The following is an 11,567-nucleotide window of genomic DNA, read 5'->3' as shown; positions in this document are numbered from 1 at the left end:
CAACGGAAACTGGTCCAAAAACATGTAAAGTTCTACTTAGGCAAGGGGATTGAGAACATGACCCCGAGTCAGAATATCACAAGCCTATCGAAGGTTCTTGAGAGGAGCTTCGTCCTCAAGAACATTGAAGGGCAAATGAGAGAAAGCCACGAGCAAAAGTAGAGCTTGTTTCCGTTCAGCAGGAGTAGGGGAAAGTGGAGGCTTGTAAGGTAGAAAGATCTTATCTACAGAGAGGGCAAGCCTTAATCTCTCTATCCAACAAGAATTGGGCAGGGGAGAAGGTGTGGATGCTTCTATTTAAGGAAGTGGAACAAGGGTAGAAGGAACAAGGGCATTAATATAATCAAGCCAGTCAGAAGAACAAATCTTCGCCTTCTGGGCTAAGAATGATGGATTGTACCGTTGTGCCTCTTCTAGGCGTCGGGTGGCGTGCACTATCTTTGTAGGCATGAAGGATGTATACCATGCCACAAGCAGATTCTCCTCCAAACTGCGTCAATGATCAATGGATACGTAAGGATAGACCACCGAGCTTCGTGCATAAGAAGGGAATTCCAAAGGGTCAGTAAATTCGACAAAGTGATGGTTAATTCGTTCCCTCAAATCACAAGACTCAGGTTTTGACCAACTTGTCCAGTCGGAAGCACCAGAAGAGAAAGAAGTTGCAGCCTTGTCCCATGCGGAGAATTGTGAAGAAGAATTTCCCATGTCCATATTTGCAACTTTCTGAATTAAAAGATTCTGAATTAAAAGATTGAGGGCAATTTGTTCGTAGTCCAAGGGTGAGACAGAAGAAGAACCTCCCATGTCCATATTTGTGAGTTTCTGGATCGAAAGATTAAGGGCAATATGTTCGAAGTCCAAGGGTTGATAATTTGCAAAGGCATCCATGACCTGAATATAGAAAGGTGGGTAAAGGTGGCTAATAAATGCATGGGCGTTCTTTCGAGGAGGAACAACATCGACATATGACTCTTCGTGTGCTCGATCGTTGGAGGAAAAAATTAATTCGGCCATGAAATGTATCAGTCTGTTCGAATGCTAAGACGGTGGAAGTGTTCAAAGGATTAAACGAGAGTTTAATACATATGGTAAGTAACAGTTGCATTTCTGGGAAGATGCAAAACCCATGCACGTTCTAAGACATGGGAAAAAGACCTGCTCCACTAATATCACCAAGTCTTGGGTATATTAGTGCGGGGGGTAATGTTGGCTGCATATTTTGTACAAGCCAGTTACAATTTGAAGCGTAGCAAAGTAAGGGTAATATGGGGAGACCATTCAAGTTTTCGATCTTGATCGTACACGTGGCAGTTGATATTGGTTGATCTGAGTAGCAGTGAATCAACAAAGAGATGCAAGGTGATGTGGCATCAGCGGTTATTCTTATTTAAATTCAAATTTAGGAGGGAAGCTTAACTGCAAATGATGGCATAATGGAGTTAATCTTGAGGCTACATAATCAGCGATCATGGGGGAGCAGTTCGACGGTTGAGAATACAGTTCGACTGTCATCTTTGAGCAGTATAAATAGCAGAAAAGGCCCTGGAAAAAGCCCCAGACTCAGATCCAAAAAACCAGTCTTACTTTACATATTTCGTTTCAGTTTTTATATTTCCTGTTCTTTACATTCTTGTACTTTAAATTCCTGCACTGCACTGCACTTCATTCATAGGAGTAGTTTCAAGTAGATTGTCGCTGTAAACCTCTACGAGGCTGAGTTTGGATCATTGTAAGTTTTTCATACTAATGAAATGCTTCAATTGCTCTTTATTTAATTGTTCTTGTGCTTAAATTCTCCTAAATCAAGCTACCAGTAAAAGTCCTCTTCGTTGAGGCTGAAAGAACTATAACACAATCGTTTGATAATTAGTTAGCAATCAAAATTCTGTAAAGACTGATTGATCCTTACTGGCACGCTCATAATTATAAAAATAACATTCGAAAGCCAAAAAACCAACAGTTTTGTAAATAAAAATAATAATTATATAAAATTAAGTTAGCAAAGGAATTTTTTTAATTTTTTTTGAATGTATTTAGTTAAACCATTTTTTTTTTTTCTGAGAAAGTCGTGAGTAATTTTAAAGTGAAATATCGTAGTAGATATTTTACGGAAGAGGAAAAAAAAATTATGCTTGTTTTTTATTACATTTAATTTTTTTTTATACTTTTCACCGCTCTCATACTTAAACAAACACAAGCGGAAAAAGAAAGAGGGAAAAAAAGAAGAAATTTTTTTTCTACGTTTTCCATCTCCATCATTTGCCAAGAATTATCAGTCTTGAAAAAACCCATCTTCTCCCAATAGTGTTTAATTATGATTAAGGTTTTCATATTTCAAAATTCTCATATAATCTAAGAAATGTGAGTGAATTTAGATAGGAGAGAAGGATTTGAGTGACCCTTGTGATCCACATTACATAAACATTAAAAAGAATGTAGTGGCATTATTCACAGAACTTTACTGAGCTAACAAAATCAGTTGAGATTTCAAATTTTACATTTGCCTTTTATTTTACTGTTTTTTTTAACCCAATAATGAAAGTAATGCAAATAGATCAAAGTCACTATCCCCATTATTACTCACTGAAGACAACTGACAAGTACATGTAACTTTTGCATCATTGTCAGCTTAAAAATGATGTACAATTAACCAATGATATGTGCAACCAGCAGATCAGTGTCTTAACTCTTAGTAGCAGAAACTCCAAGGGAGCCTCGTCCTACCCGTTTCTAACCTTAAACTCTTCTATAAGGCCCTTGCTGCCCCGTCCCTGATCCTGCTCCCACCCCCGTTCCGTGCAACTATGGTCTAACTGTTTACATTTGGGTTTCCAGAAATGCAAGTATTGCCAAACCAGCAGCCCAAACATCATCATCCGATACATATTCTGCAGGGGAATGACTGATGCCTCCACGGCAGCGAACAAACAGCATGCCAACCTATTCAAATCCCAGCAAATATTTACTTTCCCGAGAGAAAACCAAAGTCAGAGAGACAGAATTAGGACTATAAACTAGCCAAGCAGTAAGTTGGTCAAGCTTGGCTTGAAAATTAACAAGTTTCAAAATGAGTTCAACCTTGACTTGCTTACCTTTCAACGATCCAAACACAAATAGTTTGATTCGTTTTACAGCCCTAGACAGAATTTGAAGTGAAAAAAGAACAAACCTTAGTTAAATGAGCCATGGGCATTGCATCGTGTCCTGCTCCACTCATCAGTACAGGCACATCATCGACATCCTCGCCAGCCATTCTCTTCATTCCAGAGTATGCTGCAGATTTCAGCTGCGAACTCAATCCAGTATCACAAGCCGCTGCATTGGCATCGTGCTGAAATGAACCGTATTTAAGTCAATCATACACTGCATTTGGCGGAAAAGTAATGCACAGATGAGATGGCAATCTCGCACCTTACGTTCAATATTACAGGAAACAGAACGGTGATCACATATTTGATGCATCTGGTTGGATAATTCGAATATAACAGCTTCCCGTCCCATGTCATCAATTGTTCGCATGTCTACAGTGAAGGTTACCTGCACGGAGATGGTTTGTTTTCACTCTATAGATGAGTACACAAATCTTTTAATAGAACGGAGCAACAAGCCTAAGAAGCACAGACACAAACACTGACAAGCAAACATAAAAGGGGTGTACCCAGTGCACGAAACTCCCGTTTAAGCAGGGTCTGGGAAAGGGTTGACGTACGCAGCCTTACCCCCGCAAGTGGAGAGGCTGTTTCCCCGACTCGAGCCCTGTGACCACCAGGTCACCAAGGGGTAGCTTTACTACTACGCCAAGCCCACCCTTCTGACAAGCAAACACGTAAATTTTTAAAAAATATAGGACACGCCATGACAAGACACATGCAAAACATATAATTTTATATATTTATTATGTCATATTTTTTTAATATTATATATTTATTCTCATCAAATCCAACAACCTTGAATATGCTATTCCGGTGAAATTTTAAAAGTGGGGAAATGGGGCACTGTCTATCGCAATGTGTCCCCTGTTTGTCTCAACCATGTCCAATTCCTCCAGTGTGTCTGACACGTGTGTGATGCATGTTCGTGACAGACACAAACAGCAGTACATGACCTCCGGATAGGTGTCCATGTTTCATAGGCAAGACCAAATGGATGGTTGTTATATTTAGTTATCCCAAGAGAGTTGAGTACTTGCCTCACCAGGAATGACATTACTTGCACTTGGCCAACATGATATCTCTCCAACAGTACAGACAAGCGATTCCACCGAAAACCCTTTGCATTGATCATCGTAAGATAGAAAATCCTCAGGACGTTTACAAATGCTCTCCAAAAGTACTATTAATTCGGCGGCGGCAGCCATAGGATCTTGCCGCATAGACATAGGGACTGTTCCGGCATGTCCTTGTGAGCCTCTCACAGTTACCTGCAAAGTGAGGGCATACAAAACTTGTAAAAGAACCAAGGTTTGGCTTAAAATGTGCTAGCATGGTTTAAAAGGGACAGGTATCATGGGAGCTACAAAATACTATTGACCAAAAGAATTAGAAATAGATACCCATCCAAAACTAAAATACTATACATGGAGAATGATCTTTCACATAATAGGAAACTTACATATATGCTTGCCAAAACAATAATGACAATCATATCCTAAATCCTAAACCCTAAGCAATACTTTATCAGAACACACACGCATTCTCGCTGCAATTCTGCTATACTAAGAGCCAGAGCCTTTTTAATCATATGCCAAAAAAAATCTACGATATTTCATAGAGCAAGGAAAGGGTACAGATAAGTAAGGCAATCAGACACAATATTTCAGAGGCTACTAATAAAAAAATAGTCATAGTATTTCAAGGGAGGAACCAAAATGCATATTGGCTATCAAAAGGGGTATCAAAAGCAATAGTGCTTCTAAATAATTTCATAAATTAGAGGCCCTAAGATGCAGAACAAATAGAGATGTTGGATTATGATCAATAAACAAGCCATGTGGATGCATAGACAAATTGCACAGGAGGCTAAAGTTAAAAAAAGAATCTCACAAGCTTGTAAATGCCTATAATACTTCTGAGTTCAACCTGTGAGCATTCAAGGGTGAGCCTTCTATTCAATATATTTAACTGGTTGTCTTTAATTGCATATTTTTGGTACCTATAGGGCAAAGATGTCTGAGGGAAAGTCACTCTCTTACCCAAAGAATGGAAATAAATGACCGGCCAGCGACTTACCCTCGTCATCAAAAAGCTTTTTAATTGCGACATGGTCACACAGAATTCTAAAATAGATTATTGAGGCCCAAAATTGACACCTTAGTTAGGCAGATCAAATAATGTCCACCATGTCTTAGTTTTGCACTGAAGCAACCGGTTACGAGAATCCCAAGACAACTAATATATGTCACAGCACACACAAAATGAATATTATATCCCAGTTCATTCCTGTATTGAATAAAAGTACAACAAACAGGGAATGACAGTAGAAAATCAGGCGGACTCAATTCATTCAAATAGAAACACTTAAGCCTGTGTTTGGTTGGGGGATTTGGGGAGGGATTTGGAAAGGGAAAGGAAAATGGAAAGGAAAAAGGTGTATGCGAAACTAGGTAAAATATAAGTATATTTTATTCAAATTTCACCTACCTTTTCCTTTTCCTTTTCCTTTTCCAAATCCCTTACCAAATCTCCCAACCAAACACAACATAAAGAAGAATATTTTAATCTATGTGCTGTAATTGTATCAAATACCTTTAACCTCGTCTGCCCAGCAATGCCTTTCACCACACCAAGAGGAAGGCCAACTGACTCTAGCACAGGTCCTTGTTCAATATGAAGCTGAAACAAGAAATTAAGAGAGCAACAAGATAAGAATTCACAGCAAAAAGTTTTTGTTTGGTTTCATTTTCACCACTCTGTTTGGTTTTGTTTTCAGAATCTATTTTCTGAATTTTAAAAAAATATACAAACAGGTTTGACAAAAATAAATACCAAAAATATGTTTTCACGCTTAAAAGAGAAAAACATATGAAAATGACGAGTGATTGAGATATTTTCATTTTTTTTTCCACCAAACTAGTGATTAATTTTTTTGGAAATTTTTTCAACACATTCCCAAATTGAAACCAAACAGAGAAAGTTGTGTAACTGAATAACCACAGGATATACAACATGGGCTGCAATACCTCAATATAACCCCAAATAGACTCCGGATCATACTTTAGCTCAAAGAAGCTTTCCTCGGAAATTTCTATAGAGTTCTCTTTTAGAACATTTTGCACTGTCACACCACTGAACAAAGTCTACTTGTCAGTTTACTTCGAACAAGCAGTGTTACAACCAATTAGTATAACTTTCGAGTACATCATAGAAACCTTTTATCCCGTATTTGCAATGCTGAAACTGGTAAAAAACCGGCAATAGCAGCACTTCCTAAGAAAGTAGATTGAAATCTCACTCCCTCCTCGTCACTAAAGGCAATCACCTGCAAGGTTCAAAAGCAGTGTAAACATGATGTTATAGGTCCTAGCTAAATGTCACAACCACCCCCATCTAATTCCAGTTTTAAATTTTAGGGTTATCCAAGAACGTCTACTTTGTAAACCAATGCAGAAAAAAAAAAAAAAAAAAAAAGTTGGGGGGGGGGGGGGGGGCGGAAGAAAAAGAAGAAAGGAAAAAAAAAAAAAATCAATTTTGAGTACGAAGAAAGGAAAAAAATCAATTTTGAGTACAATTGTTTTGGGTGGCACATGTAGGTGCTGTGTTACCAGAAAACACTAATATCCTAATGAGTTATATATTGGTACGCACGTTCCAAAACATGATACACTCTCATTCCAAAACAGTAAATTTAGCGATTCGAAACAATCTCAAAAAATTTTCAATATATTTCTTCAAATGCCACATTAGGAGGGAAAAAAAATCAAATATAATAAACTAAAATCTAAGATGACTTAAGTTTTGACAAGACAAAAATATCAGAAACTATATATATATTTTATTGAATGCCTAATAGTTAAAAAAAATTACTCTAGAAGCATCTTACATTCTTAAATGTAATATATACAAGTCTACCCCTATCATACCACATTTTAGAGCATGTAGCATACCATGTTCATGTTCCTGTTCCCGTTCCCATTCCACATAACTGAACGATTCACGTTCTAGGTAACATAGTGTAGGTGAGTAATAATAGTTAGCGCGATTATTATTATTATTGTTATTATTTTTACATCATTGCTAATCACAAGCTGCCAGCAATTCTATACATAACCTTGGGGAAACATTGATATGTAAGACGGATATATTCATTCTTAAAATTCTTAGAAATTAAAAAATGGCATAACAACAGTATTGCCATCATTAGAAGCTATGTTCAAGAAGTGTGTCTCCAAGTAATACGATGATGAAGCTAGTACTGGTATTTGACTACCTCAACTGGCCGCTTCAGTTTTTTCAATTGCCCGTTGATATTCAAAACCTTCAGCGCAGATAATGCCGAAATTATACCAAGTGCACCATCAAATATTCCAGCATCAATCACAGTATCCTGGCAAAATCAGAGCACGGTCAGGAACAAGTTGTGATGTATGATACTTGTAATAAATAGATTGTATGGAAAAATAACATAATAAACTTAAGAGAAATAAATTTCTGCACCAAATGAGAACCAATTAACAAAGATTTTGCACTTGAGTTCATCCCGTCAACTCGACCATGCACATTGCCCATTTGGTCCACCCACCTGGATATCAACAATAGTATTATTAATTAAGTTTTTGGTGAACACTATAAGATTGTGTTTGGATCAAGGAATTGGGGATAGGTTTGTGAAAGGAAAAAAACGATGGGAAAAGTTTATGAAATATAAACAAATCTTTTTTCAACTTTTCCCTTCCCTTTTTCCTTTCCCTTCATAAATATTCCAAACACAATCTAAGACAACAGTTAGGAAGCTCACGTTCGCAAACCAGCTTCCTCCATCCAGCTACGGATAATATTTCCTGCTATGATCGAAGCTGGGCTCAAGTATGTCCTCTCAAGATAGCCATCAGCATCACTCACCTATCAGATTAGATAACAATATTAACATATGCAGAAAAAAAAATAAAAAATTAGTGCTATAACATGGATGACAAGAATCCAGAGATTCCCATCAGCATCAGCAACTTGTCAAATTACACAAAATTTAATAAGTATTTTAAATGTTTGTTCATAAGTGAACAGATTCGATGCTTGATTCTTTTTTTCCTTGTAGCATCATTTGGAACGAACACACATAATGCCAAAGCATGGATTTTGAAACTATGATAAGACTACTAAATAAATGTAAGAACAAAAGCAACAAAGGTTGAAGATTTAGTATATAAGATATTGAAGTTCAGTTTTGTACCTTTCCAAGCTCATTAAGTCTTGCCACTGCCTCATCCCTTAAAACTTCTAGAAACAGATCATTCTTAACCCCTTTTGCATCTTCAACACCTTGTCAATTCAAATGGTTTCTTTAAAGAAATTAAAAAGTAACAAACAAAAAAAAAAAAATGATATAGATAACAAGATAGACTTAAATTACTCCCCTATTTGTCTTGGCATCAGTAAGACTTAAAGAATATGACTAATTTAACTCGCATCAAATAACAGTAAGACTTAAAGAATATGACTAATTTAACTCGCATCAAATAAAAAAGGGCAAATTACAAACACCCCTCTCAAAGTTTGTTGAAAATACAGATTCCCCTGAGATTTGAGAAATTACAAATTGCCCCTGATGGTCAAATTTGCATAACAAATTAGGGCGGAATCTGTATGAAAATAAAAACCTCAGGGGACAATTTGTTATGAAAATATAAACCTCAGGGACGAGATGTAATTTCTCAAACCTCAGGGGAATCTGTATTTTCACCAAATCTCGAGGGGGTGTTTGTAATTTGCCCAATAAAAAACCATTAATCATAAGTAACAACAAAACCAGCAACAATCCAACAGCTAACAATACTCAAAGAAACAGCAACAAAATTACTATACACACCCTGAAAAAAAAGTTGTATATCATATACACTATCACTTTCAGATGTTGGATTTAGAAAAATAAATTTGAGCTATTGATCATAGCCGTGTAACTAACACCACTTTAGGAGTAGGGCATAACAGAAAGACCATTTTAGTCATAACCAAAGACTATAATAGGACCTAATCAACTTTTATTTGATAATTTATTGCTCCTTCAAAGGTCCATAGCCAAAAACTATAAAAGTCTGTAACCAAAATCAATTTCAACCATAACTATGCATTTTATATAGAATTTGAATGGAACATAAAATATAGAGAAATAAATAAATAAAAGCTAATATGGTATCTTACTCTTTGAATTTGACAACTTCAGATTCAAAACAACATTAAAATTTAAAAAAAGGAGACGAGAATGAAATTACCAGCATAGAGGTGGGCAGAAGAAAGGGGTGGTAGCAGATAAAGAACCAAAAGGAGAGAGAATATTGAAGAGTGGTGTGAGATGGTGAAATGGGTTATGGATAAGGTTCTGTTTGGAGAAGAGGAATGAGGAGGAGAGGCCATGGCTGCGAGGCTCTGCAACTTCAAGCAAAGCAAAGCAAAGCAAAGCAAGCCACGGAACTCCCTCGAGCACCCGCCTCTCTCTCTCTCTCAACTTCAAGTATGTAGTTATGGGCTTTGCCTTTGCCTCTTCTTGATGGATGCGCACACCGGTTTGTACTGTATTGTTGTGGCTGACTGGCTCGTGACGTAACAAAGGTTGACTGTGGGCCCCACCATTTGGGCCCTCAAATCATGGAGGATGAAAGCAAATTTTAGTTAAAACTCCTTTAGTTGGACCGTATTTGATGGAAAAGATGATTTAATTTAGTTTTTTTTTAATAAATCCTTTAAGGAGAAAAGATAATTAAATAAGGATAAAATAAAATATTTTTTTTTCTTTCTTAGATAATATTATCAGAGTAATATGTTATTGTCAAATAAAATAACATATTACTGTCAAATAGAGTAATTGTCAAACAGAATCACATGTCATGTTACTGTCAAACAGAGTAACATATTACTGTTATTATTTACATCAATTTCAATAGTTATAATTTTTTTTAAAAAAATTTCATAGTCCATATAAATCTTATTTGATAGATATTAATGAGAAAATTTTAAAAATATTAATTTTATTAAAAACTGACATTTACATTAAAAGTTATATTATTTTAAAGTTTAATATTTTGATAATACAAATATTTGTTGGATTTTTCGATGAAAACTTTTTGTACTTATTTTTAATGCATTAAAATTTTATTATGAGGTGGTTTTTACCAAACTTTCTAATAAAAACAACAACAATGCTAGGTAGCTCAAAATTTTGTGACTCAAATGACTCAAATCACTTAAAACGATGTCGTTTTGATAAATTTTGAGTGTAAAACGACGTCGTTTTGACAGATTTGACCCATTTGAACTACAAAATTTTGAACTATCAAACATTTTCCTAAAAACAAATATGCTCGGGCCAATTTGAGCTACAAAATTTTGAGCTATCAAACATTTTCCTAAAAACAAATATGCTCGGGCCAGATTAATCCACTTCGAAAATTTTAGGTGTGTGATTATATAGTATAAATTAAATTATGGCCTAATTTGGGAACTAGATTAAAAGTTACTTTTCAACTTTTAACCTATTTTGGGTTACATCATTTCTCTCAATTTTTACATGTTTTTTTAAAAAAAGTTTTAAAAAAATTAAGAAGTTAGCTTTTAACTATTTTTCTAAAATACTCCTATGTAATGTGGAACCTATATATAGAATAAATTTAAATTATAAGATAAAAATTTTGAATGTTTTTTGAATTGATAAGGATTTGTTCCTAATATTACTAAATGTTAACCACCATGAAATTTTATAGTGGATTTTAGCTTGGTCAAAATGAGAATTTGAAAAAAAAAAACAATTATAAAAAAATTAAAGCTTTAATTTTGTAACAAAATAAATTTTATATTTTATTAATTTTAATTTTAATCTTTTGATTTATTTACAATTTAAATCATTTAACTATTTTCGTTAAGTAAACTATGACAAAAAAAAAAGAAGATATTTTAGTTATTAAACTTAATATAGATATATAAAATGTTTAAAATATTTTTTATTGAATTTAATAACTAAAATATTCACTTTCTATTGATTGTACTTAACAGAAATAGGCAAAAGATTTAAATTGAAGACAAACAAAAAGATTTAATATTTAAATTGATAACATTAAAAATTTATGATTTATTTTGTTTTAAAGCTCAAACTTTAGATTTTTTATTTTATTTTATTTTTTGTAATTTCTTCTTAAAAAAATTGATAAAAAAAAGTTTGACTAATTCATATTGAATTAAACAGTTTACTCAAATTTAAGATTAAAAGGATTGTTTTGAGAATTGACTGTTTTAGTTATTTTGATAATTGACTTTTTGATTTTTTAGTTTATTAATGTGACTTTTTGACTATTTTAAAGCAAGTTTGGGAACCATCTAAAATAATAAAAAAGTCACTATCAAAAATTCAATTTTTCTATC

General features: G+C 34.6%; 1 protein-coding gene across 4 annotated transcripts; it reads right to left on the bottom strand.

The window, feature by feature from the left end:
- Nucleotides 1-2,554: 2,554 nt before the first annotated feature.
- Nucleotides 2,555-9,809, bottom strand: AAH (allantoate amidohydrolase). Of its 4 annotated transcripts, none has more exons than XR_014339348.1 (12): nucleotides 9,428-9,710; nucleotides 8,389-8,477; nucleotides 7,957-8,060; nucleotides 7,656-7,740; nucleotides 7,429-7,545; nucleotides 6,371-6,480; nucleotides 6,182-6,287; nucleotides 5,748-5,834; nucleotides 4,193-4,423; nucleotides 3,420-3,540; nucleotides 3,173-3,334; nucleotides 2,555-2,943 (listed from the first exon to the last, which is right to left on the bottom strand). XR_014339348.1 is itself a non-coding variant. In XM_082886059.1 (12 exons), the coding sequence occupies exons 1-12, from the start codon at nucleotides 9,567-9,569 to the stop codon at nucleotides 2,821-2,823; spliced, it is 1,482 nt and encodes a 493-aa protein (XP_082742185.1). In that variant the 5' UTR covers nucleotides 9,570-9,809; the 3' UTR covers nucleotides 2,555-2,820. The 4 variants fall into 4 exon arrangements, 2 of the variants coding, with proteins under 2 accessions (XP_082742185.1, XP_082742186.1); XR_014339349.1 differs by having other exon boundaries at nucleotides 8,389-8,468; nucleotides 9,428-9,701; XM_082886059.1 differs by having other exon boundaries at nucleotides 3,415-3,540; nucleotides 9,428-9,809.
- Nucleotides 9,810-11,567: the final 1,758 nt, after the last annotated feature.

This window comes from Camellia sinensis, chromosome 9 (genome assembly GCF_055761805.1).
Source record: "Camellia sinensis isolate YWXY chromosome 9, ASM5576180v1, whole genome shotgun sequence".
NCBI classification, from domain to species: Eukaryota; Viridiplantae; Streptophyta; class Magnoliopsida; order Ericales; family Theaceae; genus Camellia; species Camellia sinensis.
This window is presented reverse-complemented; position numbering and strand designations above follow the sequence as displayed.